The sequence below is a fragment of the Cricetulus griseus genome, chromosome 6 (genome assembly GCF_003668045.3).
Source record: "Cricetulus griseus strain 17A/GY chromosome 6, alternate assembly CriGri-PICRH-1.0, whole genome shotgun sequence".
In the NCBI taxonomy this organism is placed as follows: Eukaryota; Metazoa; Chordata; class Mammalia; order Rodentia; family Cricetidae; genus Cricetulus; species Cricetulus griseus.
Window position 1 is genome coordinate 59,605,940 of NC_048599.1, and position 24,206 is coordinate 59,630,145.

Here is a 24,206-nt window from a genome sequence, read left to right on the forward strand (position 1 = left end):
GTCACTCCCCAGGGGACCCAGGTGTCTATATTTGCATGTCACTAGATTTGATAAGGAGCATGACCAGACCACACTTAACACATCTCATTACCTTCCACCACCCCCCACTCCCACCCCATCCCCCACTTCCCAATCCACTTTTCAGGCTACATAGTTTGTTTTGTCTTTATTTTAAAATGTTTCTTGTGTACATCATATATAAAAAAAGAGGAAAACAATCACATTCTTCCTTTCTGTTGCTATAGCTGGATGCAAACAGATTGGGTAATTATAGAGATTTAGCCGGAGGGTCCAGAAGCGCTGACACTCCCATCTCCAGTATTTTCTGTTGTATCATAACATGGCTGGGACCTCACATGACAGGCATGCTTAAGACTCTTATAAAGTCACTAAAGTCAAGAGGGTCCTACTACCCAAGCCATTAACAGATGGCTGGGATTCTCCTGACTCTGCCTCCCCAGTGCTGGGAAGGGATTAAGGCTTTTTAACAAGTGTAATTCTGAGGATACTCTCAAGTTGGTAGAGTCCCAGTAGGCATGGCTGGGTTACATATTTCATTCTGCTAACTTGTGGAGGTTAGAGGACAACTTGAGAGTCAGTTCTATCTATCACATGGGTTCTAGGACTGCAACTCAGATTGTCAGGCTTGAAGGCAAGCCATCTTGCAGGCTTGCAGGTCCCCTGACACATTTTGAACATCTTGTATGGGTCATTCCAGTGATCTGCCTCGGGTGACCACCTGCATGCATGAATATGGCACGACCCAGAGCAGCTAAATGAAGGGGCAGCCATGAGCTCTGGATCCTCCCTTAAGACGGGACTGGATTGGGCTTGGAAAGGTGCTACTCCACCTGTCTCGAGCCTCAATATTCAGCTGTAGGTCTAGACCAAGCACTGCTGGACTGGGACCCATGAAAACCAGTTTCACTTTTGGGGACTGAGGAGCGGACAACTCAGATGCTCTACCTGGCCCCAGGTTGGGATGTTCAGGACACTCTTGTTTTTGCTACTGGACCATCTGGATCCTAGATTCAATTCTGACCTTGAAAAAGTCAAGTTATCTGGATATTAAAAAACAAAACAAAACCACCCTCAGAGATTGGGCTGGGCATGGTGGTGGCACATTCTTTTAATTCCAGAATTTGGGAGACAGAGGTAGAAGTATCTCTTGAATTCAAGGCCAGTCAGGGCTATATATTGAGACAAAACAAAACTCCGAAATATGCGAGGTGTGTTCATGCCTGTAATTTTGGCACTAAGGAGGCAGAGGCAGGCTAGACTCTGTCTCAAAAGCAAAGAATTCTTAAGGACTGTCTCCAGAAGCTTAATAAGTTTCCTTCTGCCTTTCCACACTCGACCCCTCCATTTCCTTCAAGAGAAAACACATGGAGGTACATGGGGCTCATGCCTATAATCCCAGCACTTGAGGTAGGGGCAGATCAAGATCTTAGTTCAAGGCCAGTCTGGGCTACAGAGAGCCCCAAATAAAACCACGGAGAAGTCGGTAGGGGAGGGAGGAGACAGGAGACTTAGTGCTCCAGTGTATGCCTAGCACACTCTAGGTTCAACCTCAGCACCAAAAGAAAAGGACAAGTCACTGGGAGATTTGGGCCTGAGGCTTTGCATTCTAGCCTCCTGTCCCATTACCAGAGGACGGGAGTGAAGGGCGGGACTCTTCAAGGACGCTCAGGATGCAGACAGAGGGCACAGCAAGTGGCTTGCCTCTCCTCCAGAACATGGCTTTGGGAGTGGAAGGGTTCCATTTGCAGCACGTTTAATACAAAATGGCAGCAGCCGTGCAGTTGTAACAAAATTAGCCACAGGGTGTCTAGAGAAATGCACACAGGCAGAGACTGGAGTTGAGCCAGGCAATGCAGGCTGGCCACAGGGCCTGTGCCTGCTGCCAGGTCAGCAGCAGAAGGTCACATGAGCAGACCCAGTGCTAGCCTGTGACAGAGTGACGCCGTCAGTTTAGGTACACCAGGGAGGCCAGCAAGAGACAATCTTCTTTGCTGCCTGGCTAGGCCAGGACTCTTGTCCTTCCATAGGTCTGCCACATAGACATTCTGGACCATAGGGAAACATCTAGCAAGGACAAGGTTTTTGATTTTTCAAGAAAAGAGATTATTAAAAATATTGAAAGCAGCTTCCACTACACGAGTGGAAAGGGCTCCCTGCCAGAGGCTTGCCCAAGAAAAGGCGTTGGGTACCTGCATCTTCCCAGGTACCATCCCAGAGGGTGAAAACATTAAATTTAGAAGTGGAGAGTAATGGCACAGTCACGGAAGCCCCCCACAAGCCCCAGAAAAACCAAAGTCCTTTTTGCAGTCCATTTTAAACTTTCCTGACTGACTGACTGGCTGACTGGCTGACTGGCGGATCCGACCTCTGCTCCGACCTCATGCGGGCAGAGGGCTGATGTGAGGAGGGAGGCTGAGCTGTAGAGCTTCCTGGGACAGGTGAGAGGGCTGCCATGCCTCTGCTTCCAAAGAAAGGCCTTGGGGCTAGGACCAGGGGGCCATAGGCCACGGGGCTAGCGGAAGTCTGCATTGAACGCTCTGCCAATGATCAGCCGCCTCACTTCACTGGTCCCAGCTCCGATCTCATACAGTTTGGCATCTCGAAGGAAGCGGCCCATGGGGAAGTCATTGATGTAGCCATTTCCACCTGCGAAGCAGATGTGGGAAGAGAAAAGACAGGATTGAAGGCAGCAAGGAAAACCAAGAGAGCCAAGGAGTCATTCCCCAGCATCAGGGATTGGTTCCTGTCCATATAACCTACATGCATTCTCCCAATACCATTCTTCTCTCTCCCTCTCCCACCTTCCCTCTGTGCTAAGGATTGAGTATGGACTTCACACACACTAGGCAAATGCTCTACCACTGAGTTATAACTCCAGCTCATATTTTAAATATCTCTAGGTTTTTAGATATCTAATGTGACATAGGTGCCATTTAAATAGTTGTTATATTGGAATGTTTAGGGAATCGGGACAAGAGAAGAAGTCATGTTCAGCTCAGGAGCAATTTTCCTTTTGTTTTACATTTATTTATTATTGTGTGTGTGCGTGTATATCTTGACACACATGTAGAGGTCAGAGGAAACGTGTATCAGTTTTCTCCTTTCACCATGTGGGCCCTGGGGACCAGACTCAGCTTGCCAAGCTTGGCAGCAAGCACCTTTAGCAACAGAGTCATCTTGCTGGTTCTTGAAAATCCCAAGCCACTGATAAGATTTTCTTTTCTGAACATTTCCTTCCTTCCTTCCATTTCCTTTTTGAGACAAGGTCTGTTGTATCCTAGGCTGGCCCCAAAGATGACCTTGAACTTCTGATCCTCTTACCTCTAACTTCCTGAGTTCTGGGATTATAGGTGTGTACCACCTGGTTAATACAGTGCTGGGGTGTTGGCTTTGTGTATGCTTGGCAAGGATACTACACTGAGCTACACCCCAGCTTGGCCAAGAACTTATTATGTAGCCCAGGTTGGTCTCAGTCTCCTTTTGCTTCAGTTTCCCAAGTGCTGGGATTACAGGTTTGCACCCCATACCCAGGCTCTTCTGGATATCTTTGATTATTGGTTGAACCCAGAAGAACCCCAGAATATATAGGCTCTGGAGGAAGGACTGATCAAAGAGAAGCAGAGGCAATGGGCTCAGGAAGGCATGGCAGAGCTGGTCTAGAAGATCTCCAGAGGGCTGAGGACCCAGACAAGGAAAGGACAAACCTGGGTGGACTGTAGAATGTCCACCTAGCACGCCCAAAGTTCTGGATTCAGTCTCCAGCACCACACACAAACCAGGTATGGTGGCATATGCCTATAATCCCAGTACTCTGGAGGTGGAGGCAGGAGGATTTCAAATTCCAGGTCATCTTCAGCTACATGACATGCTCACATACCCAAGACCTAACTTTAAAAACAAAATACAGAATGAGTAGCAGACATGGTCAAGAGGGATGAGATTCAAACCTAAGCCAACTACAAATGATGCTGCTTCACCTGAGGCATCTCTGTCCCCATTTCCTGGTGACCTTAGACCAGTCAGGGAAGATAAGGAATGCTTGTAGCTTTTTTTTGAGGCAGGGTCTCTCTGTGTAGCCATGACTGTTCTGGAACTCTTTCTGTAGACCTTGAACTCACTGGCTGGTCTTGAACTCACAGAGATTCATCTGCTTCTGCCGCCTGAGTGCTGGGGAGTAAAGGTGTTCACCACCACCACCCAGTCTTTTTTTTCTTTTTCCTCTTAAAAATTGATTTTATGTATAGGGTGTTTTGCCAGCGTGTTTGTCTGTGCACCACATGTGTGCCTGGCTCTCTCAGAGGCCACGTAAGGGTGTTGGTTCCCCTAGGGCTGCAGTTACAGATGGTTGTGAGCTGTCAGGTGGGTGCTGGGAATAGAGCCTGGTCCTTTGGAAGAGAAGCCAGTGTTCTTAACCACTGAGCTGTGTCTCCAGGCCCCACCCCCTTTAAAACAAAAAAGATCCATTTATTTACTGACTACCATTACAAAAACTTCCCTGGGGGCAGATAGAGTCTAGGGGTATCAGCGTGGCTGTGGCTAGCTTAAGCAGGAGTAGAGAGGGATCCCAGGAATGCAGAGTGAGGGCCACTCACCTAAACACTGAATGCCGTCCAGGGCTACCTGTGTGGCGCACTCGGCTGTGTACAGAATCACACCGGCACAGTCCTGTGGGACGAGGCTTAGCTCAGCAGGGTCCAGACAAAGGTACAGGCACCTGTCCCGATAGATTACCACTAACCGACCTCTTCTTCCCCCAGGGTTGGTCCTCACCTTGCCAATGATGTGGCCTTCATCACAGGCCTTGGCAACGTTGTAGACATACTGCCGACACGCCATGAGGCGGGTGTACATGTCAGCCATCTTTCCCTGCATCAGCTGGGCACAAAGGGAGGCCATGGGTCAATATGCTGGTACACTCTAATCACTAAAAGCAGTGGCAAGGACAAGGTGACAGCCAGGGATGAGGAAACGGGGACACAGAGAAGAGATGGGACTTGCCTAGGACAGTGGAGATGGAAACAGCTCTAGAAGAGGAGGCTAGAGAGTTGCCTCCTGTATGGCCAGCTTCTAGCAGCCTCTCCCGGCAGAAAGGTGGGATTAGAAATGCAGCTAGTTCCCTTTCTTCTAAACTCGAATGTTCTGCATGTTTTACCCTCCAGCCTGGCAGTGTCTAGTTCATTCATCTCAAATAGGAATAGGTAGGACAACGTAACGAACCTCCCAAGCCAGGTCGAATGTGAAAGGAGCTGCATTGTAACAATTCAGGCTCATTTCGCCAGAGGACAGTAATCCACAATGCATGACTACCTCATCTCCTTTAGCCCAGCGAGAGGATATTTCAGCACGGATTCCCCTTACCTGGAAATGGCCGATTTTCTGGCCAAAGGCTTCCCTAACATGCAGATAGGGAATGGTGTGGTCCAGGACAGCCTGCATGATCCTGTCAGAAAAAAGGAAAGACACGATGGGTGTGTGGTGTTGCCAAGTGAGGTGAAAAGGTGTCAGAGGATTAGGCCTGAGAACTGAGGTGGAGGATAAGGACCTGAAGTCCCTGAGAAAAGGTGCAGGATCCTGAGAAACTTCCCGCTGTCACTCCCTGAACAGCGACAGCACCACCTGCCCAGCTCCCAGGCACCTTTCTCTGAGAGCAAGTGGGTGTGGATGATGAGGGCAGGAGCCAGCCCGGGCTTCTTGTTTCACAACCACTCTGACTAACCAGAGTTGCTCTCTCACGCCTCACCTGCCACCTGTCACATAATATTTCCCTCTGTGTGAGGAGATTCTCAAGACAGGAGAGCCCACAAAGTAGCTTCTTTTGTGCTTCCCCTCCCTGTCAGGGGAAGGCTGGCGAGCTCAGGTTGCCCAGAGCTCATGCAGAGGTCCACAAGCTTTCCCATAAGCCTCACACTGGTGAAGCTTCATGCTTACCCAGGAGGCCTCCAGCCCCCTCACACTTACCCAAGGGGTCCACCTGCCAGCACCAGGCGTTCTAGGTCCAGCCCGCTCATCAGTACGTAGACACCCTTACTCTCTTGGCCCAGGATATTAGCAGCTGCCAAGATAAATGCCAGTCAGAGAGGCCTGTTCATAGCCTCTTCACTTATATAAAAGGTACTGTGTCACACAAGGCACAAACGTACATTGCCTGATCTTCAACAAGGGTTTCAAGTGAGAGGAAAAGATGAAATTTGTCACTTCCAGTTGGAAGTGGAGTTTTCAGGACCCCACACCATCCACAACACTACAGAGCCCCAAGTTGTTAGATTGTCCTCTCTCACCCCACACTCCCTGGAATGGGAAAGAAGAAAGGCTGATTGGTTTAGAAGTCCCCCAACCCTTCACTGTTCCCACACCTGATGTCTACTTAATCAGAGAACTCATCACCCCGAGGCTGTGCACTCATTCAGTCATTTCTCGGCAACATCCACGAAAGGGGCTTTGTCTATGAGTTAGGGTGATAGTGACAGAAGCTGAGGAGTACCTACCCCCCTAATAAGGAGATGTGGACAGACATTTAATATAGAAACTTGGCAACCTAACCCGCCTTTGAGGCTGGTGAATGAATTTCTTTCCTTTCTAAAAGGTGTATGGATTCTCCTTCCTGGAGACTCTTTCAAAGATACACATCCCAGTGGCCAGTTTTTCCTGGAGGCCCTGTCTCTGTTTCCATTGTCTCTCATTAATGCCATCAAAACCACAGCATACTGTTTCTGGATGGTTTATGGCTGATGCACAGAGCAGTCCTAATTCTGGACCAGATCGTGTCCTCAGCTCTCTCGAAGTGTTACATAGTGTCACGTTCACAGTTATAGCGCAGGGGAGAAAATATTCCTGCAAAATCAAATTACCTCTCCTTCATCGAGTCTGGCTTCTGTCAATTTATTCAGAAGGGCTTTTAACATCATTACTGAGTGTAATTCAGAGTGTTGTGGTTTGGACACGAAATGGCCCCCTGTGGGCTGCTGTGCTTAAAGGCTTGGCTCTCAATACAGCAGTGCTCTGAGGTGAGGTTTGGGACGTGACTGGATCGTGAAGGCTGACCTAATCAATGGATTAACCCAATGATGGATTCATAATTTGATGGCATTAATGAGAGACAATGGAAACAGAGACAGGGCCTCCAGGAAAAACTGGCCACTGGGATGTGTATCTTTGAAAGTCTAATAGGACTCTGGCCTCTTCTTTGATCTCTGCTGCTTATCCTACTTAAGTAGGCCCTTCTGCCTCATGCTCTGGCTTACCACAGGCACAGAAGCAATGGAGCCAACAGACCATAGACTTGACACCTGAAACTATGAGCCGAAATAATTCTTCCTCCTTCAGCACCGGTTCCTGTCAGGTTATTTATAATGGTGATAGGAAGTCGGACTAGTGTATGCTGGCTGCAGAGGAAATGCAAAGGAAGCCTGAGGGGCATCAGTAGAGGATGGTAGGCCTCACCTTTCACCATCCATCATCTAGGCAGGCAAGCAAACAACAGCAGGGCCTGAGGCCAGGACAGACAGCTGTCCAGCAGCTCCAGGCCCAGTCAAACTGCATATCACAGGACACATAATGGCAGTGAACCTCTGTAATGGTGAGATGGGCTTTCCCAGCTTGCAGAGGAACCAGGACAGAGACTGCCTTATTCTCTGGACACTTACCAGGAACTTTGCAGTCTTCAAAGATTAGCTCGCAGGTGTTGGAGCCCCTCATGCCCAGCTTGTCAAGCTTCTTGGAAGTACTAAAACCAGGCATACCCTTTGCAGGAAACCAAAGGAGGTCTTGGTTAGGCTTGCTGACAGGGCGGCTAATAAAGAGAAAATCCACTTTATGGTACTGATTCTGATACCTGCCCAGCATGCCCGCATCTACTCCCAAGTTCTCAATCTGGATGCAAAACTCCAGTCTTCAGACCCCACAACTTTGTTCCCAGCTCCTAGGCTGCCCAGTTCTCAGGGAAGCAGTTCTTTCTCAAAGAAACATTCAGTCCCCAGCTCTCCTCACTCTCCCAGGGACATAAAGGGCCAATTCCTCTGCCCCTTTTCTGTAGCCACCTGTTCCTAAAGGAACCCCAACTCCAATCACCAACATGCTTTGTCCAGGGTGACTCAGATGCACGGGTATTGCCAAGTGCCCAGGGGAGCGATGGCACATGCTGCTCCCTGCTACCTCCAGGCCTTTTCAACTGCAATCTTAGCCAGCTCCTCCCCCTCCTCATGCAGTCAACCTTTGCACCTTTGTAGCATTCCCCTGCAGCTGGGTCCCCAAGCCTCAGTGCCAGCTGCCCTCTTTCTTCACCATCACTAGGCAGATGGTGTGAAGCCAACACCTGGTCCCTTAACTTATATGTCTCCAACTTTTTCTAAGCTGGGGCACATGCCTTTAATCCAAGCACTTGGGAGGCTGGGGAAGACAGATCTCTGTGAGTTCAAGGGAAGCCTGCTCTGTACAGTTAAGTTCTAGGCCAGCCAGTGCTACACAATGAGGCCCCATCTTAAAAAACAAAACGACACCCGCCTGCCCTGCACACTGGTTTTCTTTTCTCTACACTGAAAACTTTGCTGTTTCCCGTTTTATTTATTTATTTATTTTTGAGACAGTCTTGCTATATAGTCCTGGACCTCACAAGGACCAGGCTAGCCTCACACTTGCCTCTGTTTGTCAAGTGCTGCTCAGGTTACAAATGCATGTCACCTTGACTGGTTCCTGGTTTGCTTAAAACAAAATCAAAACCAAAATGGAACTGAGTTTTAATCTAACTCTTCATGTATCTTGTCCTTGTCATACTATTGGAGGTACAGTGTCTAAATCATCATTTGCATTCCCGTCCACACCTCAGTCTCCCCCACAGCTCCTGCTCAGCTCAGTAAGAATATCTCATGGCTTCTTTTCCATTTTCTTCTTCCTTGACTCTGTGGACAGCTTTGCTGTCTTCAGACTTGACTCAGTCTCTCTGGGTCTCTCTCTCCCTCTCTCTTTTTTTAAGTGCTGAAAATTGAACCCAGGGTCTGTACAAGCTAGACAGTTAACTTCTCTACCACTGAGCAACTCTACCAGCACCAGACTTGATTTTTTGGGGCTATCTTCTTGAGTCTTGGCTTGCCGGCCACCTCCTGGGAGCAGAACACACAACAATGATCTTAATCTTGACCAGCCGGAAGGAGTTACATCTGTCACTACTGTCAGAGCTGGAAGTCTCTGATACCACGTCTACCACCCTCACCTTCTCCACAATGAAGGCTGTGATGCCCCGAGAAGCAGGCACGGCAGACAAATCTGTCTTGGCATAGACAACGAGGACATCAGCATCTGGGCCATTGGTGATCCAGAACTTGTTGCCATTCAGAATGTAGTGATCTCCTAAGGGAGAGGCAGGATGCTGGCTGTTTGCTGAAGTCTCCTGTCCTGGTTCAGTCCACAGAACTGCGGCCCCGCTGCTGAGAACCGGTACTGGGAACCCAGCAGAGACAACTGGGCAACCGCTATTCCCTCACCCCGAGTTTGTTTCTCTGCCTCCTCCAGCTGCCTAGTGGCCTTACCTTTCTTTTCTGCTTTTAGTCTCATGGAGACAACATCAGAGCCAGCATTGGGCTCACTCATGGCCAGGGCTCCGATGAATTCACCACTGATCAGCTACAAGGAAAACCAAGAGCCACCTTGTTAGGACCTTGGGACCACACCCTGCAGGCAGCTCCCAGGACTGCCTCTTCCTGCCCACATTCTGCCCTCCACACTGCTCCAGAGCAAAATGGAGTATCTGTAAGGCCTCTCTCCCTCCTCCGCCCACCACTTTTTGGTAGTGCTGGGATTGGCTCCAGGGTCTCAGGCGTGCTAAGCAAGGGATTTACCATAGAGAGGCATTTACCATTGAGCCTACCCCTCACCCCCTCCCAGTCTTTATATTTTAAAAAATTATATTTTTGTTTATTTGTGCTCTGTGTTTATGTGTGCACCATGTGTATCAAGCTCAGGTTATCAAACTTGGTGGCAGATTCCTGTTTGCTTTTTGAGATAGGGTCTTGCCAAATCACCCAAGCTGGGATTTGAGATCCTCCTGCTTCTGCCTCAACACGTCACAAGTCACCACAACCCTGGCCAAATTTTTTTGACTTAAGTATTTCAAAACAATCTCAGTCACTTTCTTAATTATATTTGGCTCATGGCAGCAAGACAAGAATGAAAATCTGCTTGGTCCCCACCAAGGGGAGGGCATGTCATTGAGTGGCTGTGTTGAGTTCATGGGGTTTCGTCATCCCCATCTCCTCACCTTGGGAAGGTACTTCTCTTTCTGTGCCTCATTCCCATTGCGGACAATCTGGTTGACGCAGAGGTTGGAGTGGGCGCCATAGCTGAGTCCCACTGCTCCAGAAGCCCGGGATATCTCTTCCATCACCAACACATGTTCTAGGTAGCCCAGGCCAGAGCCGCCATACTGAACTGGGAGGAGGACAGTATGGGAAAGCAGAAAGGCATCCAAGTTACATTGGAATGCTGACAGGAATCTTTCATTAATTGGCAGAAAAGAAACACCCTGGTAGCCATTCCAAGTTCCCCTAGCAAGGCTGGTAGGCTGTTTGCTAGGGACTCTGCTTAGAAGGACATACAACTGGTTCTGCTTGTTGCTGGTGGGGAACTGAAGTTCAGAAACCATCATCGCAAACTCTGGCTTTATCCCAGATGTCTTCAGTGAGGACAAGCAAAAACCTGAGCACCCACTCTTCCAGAAGTTACAGAAGGCAGAAGCAAACGGATGAAGGAAGAAAGAAGGTAAAGAAACATAAAGGGAGTGAGCAGGAACCGGACTGTGTTCAGAATACCAAAACCAGTTATAGACAATGTATGTGCAGAAACCTCGAGAAGGGGGTTATTTTAAAAAGACTTATTAGTGGCCAGGCAGTGGTGCCGCACGCCTTTAATCCCAGCACTCGAGAGGCAGATGCAGGCGGATCTCTGTGAGTTCGAGGCCAGCCTGGTCTCCAGAGCGAGTGCCAGTATAGGCTCCAAAGCTACACAGAGAAACCCTGTCTCGAAAAACCAAAAATAAATAAGTAAATAAATAAATAAAAATAAAAAGACTTATTAGTGTTTTTTTACTTACCTATCCGTGTGTTTATGACACATATGCATGGGTGCCCCCAGAGACCAGAAAAGGGTTTTGGAGTCCTAGAGTGGTTCTTAACTTGTGGGTTGAGACCCTTTTGAGAACCCTATCTCATAAATACATTTACATTACCATTCACAATGGTAGCAAAATTATAGTTATGAAGTAGCAACAAAAATAATTTTGTGGTTGGGGTGGGGTCACCACAGCATGAGGAACTGTATTAAAGGGTCACAGCATTAGGGAGGTTGAGAACCACTGCCTTAGAGCTAGAGTTATAGCTGGTTGTGCTCTACATAATGTGGATACCAAGGACTGAACTTAGGTCCTCTGGAAGACTAGGAAATGCTCTTAACCACTGAGCCATCTCTCTGGCCCCAAATGTGAGATTTCATAGCATAGCTTTGGGAACAAAGTGGGACTGATAGCATTTACACACAGATACATAAATTTTAAAGAATCTTAAAAAAGAGAGAGAGATTCTCAGGACAGGAACAGTAGCACACACCTGTAACCTCAGACTTTGGAAAGCAGACATGGGAATATCATGAGTTTAATGCTATCTTTGGCTACGTAGCAAACTCAATGCTGGCCTGGGCTATCTGAGGCCCCTTCTCAAAAAATTAAGAAGGAAAAGAAAAGAAAATGGAAAGGAGAAAGAAAGCACATTTTCCTTGAAAGCTGTTCCAAAAAACTCCAAGTGTCTGGGTCCCCTGGTCCCTTAGCGCAGCTGCTGTGTAAAGCCGGGTAAACAAGCTTGTCTGAACACACAGCCTGCCCTCAGGCGAGCAAAGGAAGCACAGCCGACCGCTGACCGAAGGATCTCCAGGAAGGAAAGTAGGAAACAGAACTCCTGTCTGGCTCTTAAGACTCATCCATCCTTCAGCTGGTGTAGGCCTATGTCTCAGCCACCCGAGAGCCAGAAGGAACACATTCAAGTCTTATCTGGCAATGGAGGTCGTTCCAAGGCCGGCTAGGGTAACTTGGCCAGATCCAGTCTCGAGATAAAACATTAGGAAATGGAGTGGGGATATAGTTCAATGTTAGAAAGCTTGTCTGGCATGTGCAAGGCCTTAGGTTCAATCCCCAGTACAAACAATAGCCCTTGCTTTCTTTTCCAAGTTCCCATTTGAAATGATTTTATCTGATTTCTGTTTAAGGGAAGTGCTGGAGAACAAACCTAGGGCTTCTTGTAAAGTACAGACTCTTGCCAATAAGCTACACTCCAGCCCCCAGATTTCTTTTTTGCTTCTTTTTTTCACTTTTCTTTTCAAACTTCTGCTCTTCCTGCCTTACTTCTGAGTGCTGCGATCACAGACACCATGTTGGGGAAAAGCATTTTAGCAACTGAGCTACATACTCAGCTTTCCCTCGGGGTCTCATATACCTCAGGGTGGCCTCCAACCTCCAACCTTCCCACCTCTATCTTTCAAGTGCTGGGGTTACATGTGTTTACCACACAGCCTGGCTTCAGCCCATTGATTTTAAATTGCTTCTTTGCTCCATTAAATATATTCTGATTCAGAAACATATTATGTTGGGCTGGTTCATAAACCATCAAAGCACAAAGAGAATCTTGTTTGGAGGTTCCCAATAGGCCCTCCCTGAAACTCCCTCACATTGACATGGTTTAAATGAATCGTCAAGTTCATTATGTCAGGTGACTTTCCAGGGTAACTCAAACACCGGGTCCTGTGCTACTCCAGGAAGGTATAAGGTGAAACATACAAACACTCATCAAAACAACACCTATATCCTTGGTTTCCAGACCTTTCTCTAATACCAAATCCAGTCACATACTTTATATTATATAAATAAAAACGGCTATATAATTTATACACACCTGCCCACATCCTCTAAATCCTCTCATTACTCATTATGCAAATAGTACATGCTTTATACAAATAGTTATTATCTCCCCGCCCCCTTTAAAAAAAAAGATTTTATTTGTTTAGTATACAACATTCTGCTTCCATGTATATCTGCACACCAGAAGAGGGCACCAAATCTCATAACGGATAGTTGTGAGCCACCATGTGGTTGTTGGGAATTGAACTCAGGACCTCTGGAAGAACAGCCGGTGCTCTTAACCTCTGAGCCATCTCTCCATCCCACCCTTCCCCCCCTTAAATACTTTTACATTTATTTTATTTCATGCACACACATGGGTGTTTGCCTGAATGTATGTATGTGTACCATTTGCATGCCTGGTGCCCTTGTTTGTCAGGAGATCCCCTGTAACTGGAGTCAATGGATGGCTGTGAGCCACCCAGTAGGTGCTGGAAATTGAACCTGGGTCCTTTGCAAGAGCAACCAGTGCTTTTCACCATGGAGCCCTCTCTCCAGCCACCCCTTTTGTGAGCCAGGATCTTAGTTCTGTAGCCCAGGTTGGCTCTGGGCTTCCAGTCTTTCTGCCTTAACCTTCCAAGTATGGGAATAGAAATAGTTGCTCTGCCGGGCAGTGGTGGCACACACTTTAATCCAGCACCCAGGAGGCAAATGCTGGCGGATCTCTGAGTTTGAGGCCAGCCTGGTCTGCAGAGGGAGTTCCAGGACAGCCAGGGCTATATAGAAAAACCCCATCTTAAAAGAAAGAAAGGGAGGAAGAAAGAAAGAAAGAGGCTAGAGAACTAGCTCAGAGGTTAAGAGCACTGGCTGCTCTTCCAGAGGTCCTGAGTTCAATTCCCAGCAACCACATGGTGGCTCACAACCATCTATGGTGGCATAAAGCTGTATATGCAGCTAGCGCAGTCATACATATGAGATAAATAAATCTAAAAAAGAAAAGATATCTATAAAAAAAGAAAGAATGTTTAGGAAAGAATGAAAGGACAAAAGTCAATCGTGCTCTCATGCCCCAGGAATGCGGGGGCCAACAGCTTATGCACTCACTGTCATGGCAACCCAGAACCAGAATGTATCAGCTCCCTGCCTTTTCCCCCAAAACAAGTTGTAGCACACACAGGGATATTGGGCAGACCCAAGAGCCTACGAAAACCCAAAGTCATCATGTAACCACCTTACCGGAGGACCCAGACATCTCTCATAGTCCCATTTCATTTGGGGACAAGCTGTGAGCAGAGGACTTAGGTCATCCCTCAGGGTCATACTTTTCCTAAAGATTCCCAGTTATGAGCCAGGTGATGGTGGCGCACACCTTTAATCCTAGCACTCGGGAGGCAGAAGCAGACAGATCTCTGTGAGTTCAAGGCCAGCCTAGTCTACTGATCGAGTTCCAGGACAGGCTCCAAAACCACAGAGAAACTTTGTCTCGAAAAACCAAAAAGATTCTCAGTTACAGACCACTAGTGAGACAGAGCTCAGGAATCATTGAGGGAAAACTCATCTACTAGGACAGTTACTTAGAGTTTTCTTTTTCATTTTTTAAAATTTATTTATTTTTGCCTTATGTACATTGGCATTTTTCTTGCATGTATGTCTGGTGAGAGCGTCAGATCTTGGAGTTATAGACAGTTGTGAGGTGCCATGTGGGTGCCTGGAATTGAACCTGGGTCCTTTGGAAGAACAGCCACTGCTCTTATCCACTGAGCCATATCTCCAGCCCCTACTTAGAGTTTTCTACACTCCCCATTAGAGGGGTCTGTAGAGAATGCAGATCCCATAGGATGCCAGGCTCTCATTAAATCTTTATCATGGAATTAAAGAAAAAAGCAGAGTCAGGAGTCGAGAGATCCTGCCTTCTTGCCATCACTAATGATTATGTCTTCTCTGGGCTCAGCCAATGGGTGCTGCCTCAGGTTCAAGGGTGAAGAAAAGTTCTTGGGGAATGGTCTTTCCCTTCTCTTCCCATTTGGTTGTTAATTTCTGTGTGTGCATATGAATGTACATATGTATATGTATGTATGTGTGATGTATGTGCACGAGTATATGAGTTCATACTCGTATATACATGCATGGAGGCCAGAGGAAGATATCAGGAATCCTCTTCTGTTACTCTCTACCCTGTCTCCCTTTTTTTTCTTTTTGGTTTTTCGAGACAGGGTTTCTCTGTGTAGCCCTGCTTCTGCCTCCCAAGCAGCTAAAACTCTACACATGTCACAAGTTACCACATCCTTGAAGTGAAGCCTCCCCCTATCCCACCTGGCTGTCCTGGAACTCACTCTGTAGACCAGGCTGGTCTCGAACTCAGAGATATGCCTCGTTCTGCTTCCCAAGTGCTGGGATTAAAGGCGTGCACCACCATGCCTGGCTTACCTTGTTCCTTTTGAGGTAGGGTCTCACACCGAACCTAGAAGTGTTTTTTGGCTAGACTAGTAGCCAGTGAGCCCCAACAAGCCCCAGCAAGCCTCCGGTCTCAGCTCCCCTCCCCAAGTCAGTTCTGGGATTATAGGCATTGGGTGAGACAGGCCTTGATTTTAAACAGTGCTGAGCTCTGAGCTCTGGTCCTCATGTTTACACAGCAAATGCTCTTACCTTGAGCCTTCTCTATAGCCCCTTGTTTTTGTTTTTCTGAAACAGGATCTCACCCTGTAGCCTAGGCTGGCCTGGAACTAACTGTGTAGCACAGGCTGGCCTTGATCTCAGAAGTCCTCTGGTTTCAGGCCCCTAAATGTTGGGGTTCCAGGAATGTGCCATCATGCCCACTTCCCTTTCTGCCTGTGCTGGCAACACAGAAAGCTCTCTTTAGGGAAAGAGGCTATACTCACCAGGGGCTGTGATGCCCAGGACTCCCAGGCTCCCCAGCTGTTTCCAGAACTCCTGTCAACAGAACAGAGTGGGGAGAGTCTCAAGAAGGCAGTTGTCCATGTGTGGCCAGAACAACAGGACCAAGCCATTCAGAGAAAGCAGCTATACTTTCAGGGAGGCCCCTCTCCCCTACCCCAGAAGCCTCCGCCCCACCCTTAACCTTGTAACTCACTCTCAGGTCCTTGAACTCGTTGCTATGGTCAATTTCCTGGGCCTTGGGGACCAGGTTCTCATGAAGGAACTTAGATATAGTCTGACGAAGCTAGAGGGAGAAGAAGGAGACAGAGGATACTGAAACCAAGACACCACTGAGAGCAATGTCCCTGTGGTTGAAGCTAGGCCACAGGCACTCTCACCATGGAGTACCAGGTTGAGGCTTAGGGGCTCCACTGAATTATGCTTCCTTAGCTCCTCTCTGACTTAGGGAGTCAGAGAGAAGGGAGCCTCAAATGAGAAAATGCCTCTATAAAATCAGGCTGTGGCCGGGCGGTGGTGGCACACACATTTAATCCCAGCACTCCAGAGGTAGAGGCAGGATGATCTCTGTGAGTTCGAGGCCAGCCTGGTCTACAGAGGGAGTGCCAGGATAGGCTCCAAAGCTACACAGAGAACCAACCAACCAACCAACCAACCAAACAAACAAACAAAAAAGATCTGCCTGTGTGGACTGGCTTTTTCTTAATCAGTGATCAATGTGAGAAGGCCCAGTCTATTGTGGGTGGGGCCACCCCTGGAGAGGGTTGTCCTGGGTTCTATAAGGAAGCAGGCTGAGCAAGTCATGAGGAGCAAGCCAGTAAGCAACACCTCTGTCAGCTCCTGCCTCCAGGTTCCTGCCCTGTTTGAGTTCCTGACCCGATTTCCTTTCTTGTGGAATTGTAGGTCAAATAAACCTTTTCCTCCCCAACTTGATGTGGAAGTGTAAGCCAAATAAAACCTTTCTACTCCAAGTTGCTTGTGGTCATGGTGTTTTATCACAACAATGATAATCTTATCTAAGACTTGCTGCCTTTGCAGATGACCTAGGTTTGATTCCCGGCACCCGCACAGAGGCTTACAACCATCCACAACTCCAATTCCAGGGGGTAGGATACCCTCTTCTAATCTCTGCTAGCACCAGGTAGGCACATGGTGCACATTCATACATACTGGCAAAACACTTGTACACATAAAATAAGTAAATCTAAAAATAAATAAAAAAGGCAAACGAGCTAACCAGCAAATATCCAATCCCTTTATTCACATAGGATGGTACGGAGACAAAAATGACACTCCATATGAACATTAACATGCCAGATGCTTAAAAACACGACCTTGGAAAAGTTACACCCTAAAAGTATGTTTGCCCCAAAGATATGAAATGTAATCGTTATTTTCTAGGGCATAGAGAACGTACCAGCTCAGGAACAAAACAACACTAAGAAGGGCTGACTAGTGGGATAACAAGCTAGGACCTTAGAATCCCAGATTATGACAGTCTTCTGGCCTGGGGTTTCAAGACTCTTCTTCCACCTAGGTAGACATTTATAGCAACATGTGCCCTCGTACATAATCTATTCGGAAACACTATGTGGGAGGCAATCACTCCTTAGCACTCTTATTGGGCAATCTATAGCAATTGTTCAATATATACATTGCTAGGACCAGAGACATCCCAGGAAATCATTCTTTGGCTTTGTTTAGAGAAAGCAGTCTTAAACCCAGCAATGAGAGTGGATAGGCAATCTATTCGAACACATCTTTCAAGATCTTGTTCAACTTTGTGCTTTAGGCCTCGATGAAGGGAAGAAAGGAAACTAAGGATGCATTTCAGAATTCCTTAAGTCTTCCACTCAAAAAACAATGCTTTGTTGGTTATGGGCTAACCATAATCTCAACCATAAATGGAGAAACACAAAGCCTGGTGTGGTGGCCCACGCCTTTAATCCCACCACTCTGTAGGCAGAAGCAGGCGGATTAATAGAGCACAAGGCAAGATTCAGGCCACGCCAGGCTATGCTGATGGAGAGACCAGGGAAGGGGATCGATACATACAGAGAGAACCCGTTGGAGTCTGAGCAGACTCACGATTGCCACTAGAGGCAGGGCCACGCAATCCTCCCACCCAAACACCTCCAGTCTCCCGGGAGCTCTGGTTCTTACTCTTCCATCTCCTTCTAGCAGCCCTGCCTTGCTTGCTGTCTGTATCAAATCTTCCTTATTAGAGATAAGGATGAGTTGGAGGCTGGACCATTAGCTAAGAGCAGGGAGCAAGCAGCCCCTCTCCCTGGCTTCCGAGTGACGCTCCCAAAGCCCGGCAGGCACAAGTCATTCGTGGGGTGGGACATGAGGCCTTGGGGCCGGCCTCCCTACCTGCTTCTGCTCCTCGTTTAGCCCGTTGATAGCATCGTCTACAGGCAGCATCGAGCTCGCTCGCTGCGAGACAACGAGCGGCGAGGGCCGCAGCCTCCAACTGGACACCCGTCGCCCCAGCAGCCGGATCGCAGTCGCCATCTCTGCCTTACACCGGGAGCTTGGGTTGCATTAGCTCCACCAATCTTAGTCTCATAATTCTGCCCAATTGGAAAGGGGGTGGGGCTCCAGTAGCCAATCACACTCGGTGGCCAGCAGACGGCTTAGCTGCTCTTGCAGCCAAGCGAGCCAATCAGCCGTGAGGCGGTAGCCTTCCCTGGATCCGGTGTTTGCCGCCTCCGGTACTTTCTTTCCTAAGTGTCTTTCCTGGGTTCATATTAAAGTATCTGGAGCTGAGAGTGTAATCTTTCCTTCATGGGAAAGCAAGTACTCCAATACAGGACACTCCGAGCGCCTAGTTTGGAGGAATAAACTGTCCCAACAGATCAGGCTAGCGAAGAACCGTAAAGATTCTCTTCTCGCTCCAGCACTGGCTTAAAACAGTAAGATTTGCTTTGTTATTATGTAACGGGTTTTGGTTCCTGCTGTCCTCCAGATTATGTAAGGGCGTTTTCTCGACCGGGAAGGAAGGGAAGAGCGGTGTTTGAGGTCCCCTGAAAAAGCCACATGTGTGAAGATTCTACAGACTGATTTTAGAACTTTCTGATGGTGGAGATTCGGCTAGAGCAGATTCTCAGCCAAAATGAAGGAGACGGCTGGAGAGATGACTCGGTGGTTTAGGGCATGTGCTGCTCGGCCAGAGGACCTGAGTTCAATTCCCAGGAACCACTCCTACACAAGCACCTGTACACACTTACATATACACAAATTAAAAAATAACAAAAGTATGTCTTTGAAAATTATCTTGGAGTATTTTTAGTTCCTTTAGTAGCCATTTATCTCCAACCTCTATATCTGACCGAATATTCTTGACAATCAGGTAAGAAAATTTATTTTTTAATTAATTTGAGACAGGATCTCTCTATGTAGCCCTGCTGTCCTAGACTAGTTGGCTATGAATCCAGAGAGATCTGCCTACCTCCGTCTCCCAGGTGTGTTGACTAAAAGTGCCTCACCACACCCATCTGGAATTCATTAATGTAGCGAATCGCTAACTTGTACCAAACCAAAAATCTAAGAATGCCATCAGATAGCATCTGAAAACCATGGCAGAGATTTCCTTGGTTTACAGTAATTCACCTACCCAATGTTGGCACCAATGTCTTCAGTAAAGTATTGATTTATGACCCCCCTTGGCTCTGTGACTATACAGATACCCTGTAGCTATTCCCACAGTGGAGTATGTGGTTTAGGATAATCTGAATTTTGGTCCCAGGACTTGGTCACTCATATTGTCTTAGAATACACTTAGAGCCTTTGAAATGAGTACTGTCTTTTGTGTCCAGGAGAAGAAAGACAGATTGGCAGGAGTCAGGGTCTTGTCCCTTAATTCCCTTTATGAGGTTTTCCACATCTGTGATAATGTCCTTGGACTCATCTCAGGTGTGTTGAACCCAAAGTCCAGGAGAGGCTTTGCACATATGGGACTCTGAACACATTTCTTGGATCTTTGCTGTCTCTTTTATTATCTGAAAATGAAAACAGTATTTCCCCAGACTTCAATGCTATTGAGAATCATACATGAAAACAGTAGTCCCCCACCAGACTTCAATGCTATCTCAAGGCATACATGAAAACAGTATCCTCCCCCCAGCCTTCAGTGCTTCTATGAGGCATACATGAAAACAGTACCCCCCCCCCCCAGGCTTCAATGCTCTCAGGAGGCATGCTCACTTGGACAGAGGGCACAGCACAATGTGAAGCATCCATTTAGTACCCATGAGTCCTCATTTTAACCCATTCCTGCCATATCTGACTTCCCTCTACCTGTTCCCCACATCCTAACTTACTTAACCCTCCTCACAACTTGGAAATCCTGAATTCTGGGACCTCCCTAATAAGAAGTCAAGGACCAGTCACACAGCACTTCTGGCAGCTGCAGCAGCACACACCCATAACCCCAGCCCATGGGAAACTGAGGCAGGAGGATCAGGAGCTCAAAGTTTATTTTCAGCTACAAGAAGAGTTCGAGGCCATCCTGGGCCTCCATGAGACCAGTCTCAGAACACGAAAAAGAAAACCCAGAGTCACATTCCTCTTATTTCTACTCTGGTTGAAATTAATTCTTTTGAGACTGTCCTCTCTGGAGAGAGAGCCAATCGAAAGTGTATAAAAAAGGATATCACAGCTGAGTGCTATGGCCTTCCTCTGCCTGCCCTCTACAGAAATGAGGGAACCGTGAGTCTTTGCTACTGACCTCTATGGTTATGAAGCACAGCTATGTAGGAAATAAGGGCCAGAAACTCAAAGATAATGAAAAAAATCCCTGCGATAGATGAGGCTTCCACATGTCTGTTGAAAAATTTACTTAAAAATATTGACAACAAATTCACATGCTCAATAATTAAAATAGAAGTTTCTTTAGCATTCCATTTCTGTCCTGTTCTTTTTCTCTCTGCAAGTAACCCCTTTCTTGTTTTCTTTAAGTCATCACCATCATCATTATCATTGTGTGCGTGAGTGCAGCTTCTGCGTGCTGTGCACATGGAAGTCAGAGGACAACACTACGGAGTTCGTCTTCTCCTGATGAGAACAGGAGGTGGAGCTGGACAGACTTCGGCTTGGATACCTACACACCCTACTTTTGATAGTGCACTTGACAGCATCTCCCCTTTGCCTCCACACTATTGTAAACAAATTGCTCCTTGGACTTTGGAGATGCAGCCTTGGACCCCAATTTGCATCAGGCTACAGTGCACCCCTCTAAGAACATTAGGATGTTATTTCCTTTCCTTGACAGTCATCAGACTGAAAGCATTCTGTTAAATACATCCCCTAGTACTAAAGAACGGAAAGTCATATCTGGACGAGACTGGTTTTCAGTACTTTCACAGTAAGGCAAAAATGTGTGTTAGGGAGAGTCCCCTACTTACCATTGTATGCCTATGTATAATCTGATGTGCACATGACTAAATCAGGTGCATTATGGGAAGGTACATGTGCAGTGGTGTGGTAGTTTGAATGTAATTGGCTCCCATAATTTCGTAGGGAGTGGCACTATTATGAGGTGTGGCTTCACTGGAGTATGTATGGCCTTGGAGGAGGAAGTGTATCACTGTAGGTGTGGGTTTTGAGGTTTCTTATGTTCAAGATACTGCCCAGAGTGTCACAGTTGACTTCCTGTTGTCTGCAGGATGCAGCTCTCAGCTCCAGTACCACATCTGCCTGCACACACTCATGCTCCTGTCATGAAGATAGTGGGATGAACCTCTGAAACCATAAGTGAGCTACCTCAATTAAATGTTTTCTTTATTACAGTTGCTGTGGTCAGGGTGTCTCTTAACAGCAATAAAAACCCAAACTAAGACAAGTGGGAATGACTATATGACCTAATATGTCAATCAAAACTCACTCTTGCTATGTCTCTTAATAAATAAACTCTTTAAATCCCATAAAAGGATGCTCCAAAGAATAATACAGGCCCTTGAATATCTTTACTTCTGTATTGCTTTGCTTTAAGTAATGTTTCCTCACTACTTTGCAATCTGTGTGACCCTTTATTTTAATCCCTTGACTATGAAGCCAAGAACTTGGAAGCACCCAGCCTAGATCTGCCCGCTGGTAACACTCTAATGTTTTATGTAACATTATGTAACATTATGTAACACTGGCATAGCAGAGGTAGGAAGATCAGGAATTCAAAGTCATCCTCAGCCGTGTAGCACATATAAGGTCAGCTGGGCTACATGGGACCCTGACTTTAAAAAAAAATTTAGTCTGGAAAGATGGCTCAACACTTAAGAGCTCCTCCTGGCTGTTCTTCCAGAGGACCCAGGTTTGGTTCCCAGGATCTACAACTGTCCCGGGGGATATGACACCCTCTTCTGGCCTTCCTGGGCATTTCGCACATGTGGGGCACAGACACACATTCAGACAAAACACCCATACACATAAAAATAATAATCAAAATGTTTTAAAAAGTGTATATGAGACAAGGTTTCTCTCTGTAGCCCTGGCTGTCCTGAAACTCGATTTATAGACCAGGCTGGCCTTGAACTCACAGAGATCCACCTGCCTCTGCTTCAAGAGTTCTGGGATTAAAGGCGTGTGCCACCACCACCCAGCCAGAAAGTAATTTTAAATTGTGTGATGCATGGTGGCCAACACTTTTAATCCCAACACTCAGGAGACAGAGGCAGGTAAATCTCTTGAGTTCCATGCAATCCAGGACTGTGTAGAGAGATCCTTTCTCAAAAACAACAACAATAAACAACAACACAATTTAAACTGTGATAGTGGGATAATGAGATAGTTGACCAAGTCAAAGCATTGCTGCCAAGCCTGATAATGTCAGTTGGGTCCCTGGAACTCACATGGTCGGAGAGAACCGACTCCTGTCATTATCCTCCACATGCACACTGTGACATTCATGCACACACCCCCATAAATAAATGTAAAATTGTTTTTCCTTTACAATAATTTTGTTTTGACACAAGGTTTAACCATGTGGCTCTAGCTGGCCTAGAATTTGATATGTAGACCAGGCTGGCCTTGAACTCACAGAGATCCACTTGCCTCCTGAGTGCACCTCTACACCCAGCTTTCAGTGATTTCCTTGACTATGGATGAACTGACAACCCTAATCAAAGCACAAAAACTGGCAAATGGGATTGTATCTGAAATAACCCAAGTAGTCACCACTATACTAAGGAGGACAATTGAAATAACCCAAGTAGCTGTTGAATGTAGAACATTCTTTTCATAACTGAGGGCACAAAAATGTTGAAAGTTGAAGGATAGGAAAAGATCCCATGCAAATAACGAACAAATACAACAGGATGTCCAATCATGCAAAATATGCTTTTTTTTTTTTTATCAGCTATGTCTTATATTGCTGTTGTCTGGCTGAGTTGGAGAGACTCTGCTCCCAGAGGGTCGTAGATCGCAGCCTGCCTTGGATGGTGGTGCTGCCTGAGGGTACAGGGGTCCCCTGTCTTGTACAGCATCTCACTGGCTGTTGGTTGTGTTCATGCTGAGATTCTGTTCCTTAGTGAGGCCTCCAAGTGTAGTGACTCAGCAGCGATCAGCAGCTTTCCCACTTGCTTGGAGACTAGTAGAACAAGTTTGGGAAGTGGGGAGAAGCTGCCTCTGTGTCTGGACAGCTGTCATCCAGCAGGAATCCTGGTGGATCCTTTCTACAGAAGGATTTCCTTGCACAGAGCCACAGTGTATGAAGGGCAGGTGATATGTGTGGCTGTTTTGCCTGTGTCTGTGTCTGTGCACCACTTGCATGCCTAGTTTTACTAGAAGGCATCAGATCCTCTGGAACTCAAGTTACAGATGGCTGAAAGTCACCACGTGGGTGCTAGGAATTGAACCCAGATCTTCTGCAAAAACAAGCAAGGGTTCTAAACCATTAAGCCATTTCTAGCTCATTTCATAATTTTTTCTTTTTTTTTTCTTTTTAAATCAGCATGTCATCCTTGTGCATGGGTCATGCTAAGCTTCTCTCTATCATTGCAATTTTAGTATATGTGCTGCCAAAGCGAGTGCTCATTTCATGATTTTTAAAGATTTATTTTTAGGGCTGGAGAGATGGCTCAGAGGTTAAGAGCACTGACTGCTCTTCCAGAGGTCCTAAATTCAATTCCCAGCAACCACATGGTGGCTCACAACCATCCATAATGAGATCTGGTGCCCTCTTCTGGTATGCAGTTATACACAGAAGCAGAATGTTGTATACATAATTAATAAAATCTTAAAAAAGATTTATTTTTAATTTAAATTTTTCTCTTTTGGTTTGTTGAGACAGGGTTTCTCTGTGTAGCTTTGGAGCCTATCCTGGCACTCACTCTGGAGACCAGGCTGGCCTCGAACTCGCAGAGATCCGCCTGCCTCTGCCTCCCAAGAGCTGGGATTAAATGCGTGCGCCACCAACGCCGAGCTA

At 46.9% G+C, this 24,206-nt stretch overlaps 1 protein-coding gene and 1 non-coding gene across 3 annotated transcripts; both read right to left on the minus strand.

Moving 5' to 3' along the window:
• Window positions 1-1,757: 1,757 nt before the first annotated feature.
• Window positions 1,758-18,337, minus strand: Ivd (isovaleryl-CoA dehydrogenase). Of its 2 annotated transcripts, none has more exons than XM_027422191.2 (12): window positions 18,161-18,337; window positions 15,984-16,073; window positions 15,772-15,823; window positions 10,271-10,440; window positions 9,543-9,636; window positions 9,227-9,453; window positions 7,665-7,761; window positions 5,980-6,073; window positions 5,380-5,461; window positions 4,792-4,896; window positions 4,614-4,686; window positions 1,758-2,667 (listed from the first exon to the last, which is right to left on the minus strand). In XM_027422191.2, exons 1-12 carry the CDS (start codon window positions 18,299-18,301, stop codon window positions 2,534-2,536), a joined length of 1,359 nt encoding a protein of 452 aa, XP_027277992.1. In that variant the 5' UTR covers window positions 18,302-18,337; the 3' UTR covers window positions 1,758-2,533. The 2 variants fall into 2 exon arrangements, with proteins under 2 accessions (XP_027277992.1, XP_027277993.1); XM_027422192.1 differs by having other exon boundaries at window positions 2,534-2,667; window positions 9,227-9,363; window positions 18,161-18,301.
• A 5,368-nt stretch (window positions 18,338-23,705) lies between these two features.
• Window positions 23,706-23,812, minus strand: LOC113831033. The gene has a single exon (XR_003486665.1). It is a non-coding gene; the product is annotated as a U6 spliceosomal RNA (small nuclear RNA).
• Window positions 23,813-24,206: the final 394 nt, after the last annotated feature.

Bases quoted from the DNA above. Each gene is read 5' to 3' on its own strand.
- Ivd (XM_027422191.2), bottom strand. From the start codon at position 18,301: ATGGCGACTGCGATCCGGCTGCTGGGGCGACGGGTGTCCAGTTGGAGG. The intron at 15,824-15,983 runs GTGAGTTACAAG...TTCTGTTGACAG, and splicing joins ACGAGTTCAAGGACCTGAGA to GAGTTCTGGAAACAGCTGGG. The intron at 5,462-5,979 runs GTAAGTGTGAGG...TTTTTCTGACAG, and splicing joins CTGGCAGGTGGACCCCTTGG to GATCATGCAGGCTGTCCTGG.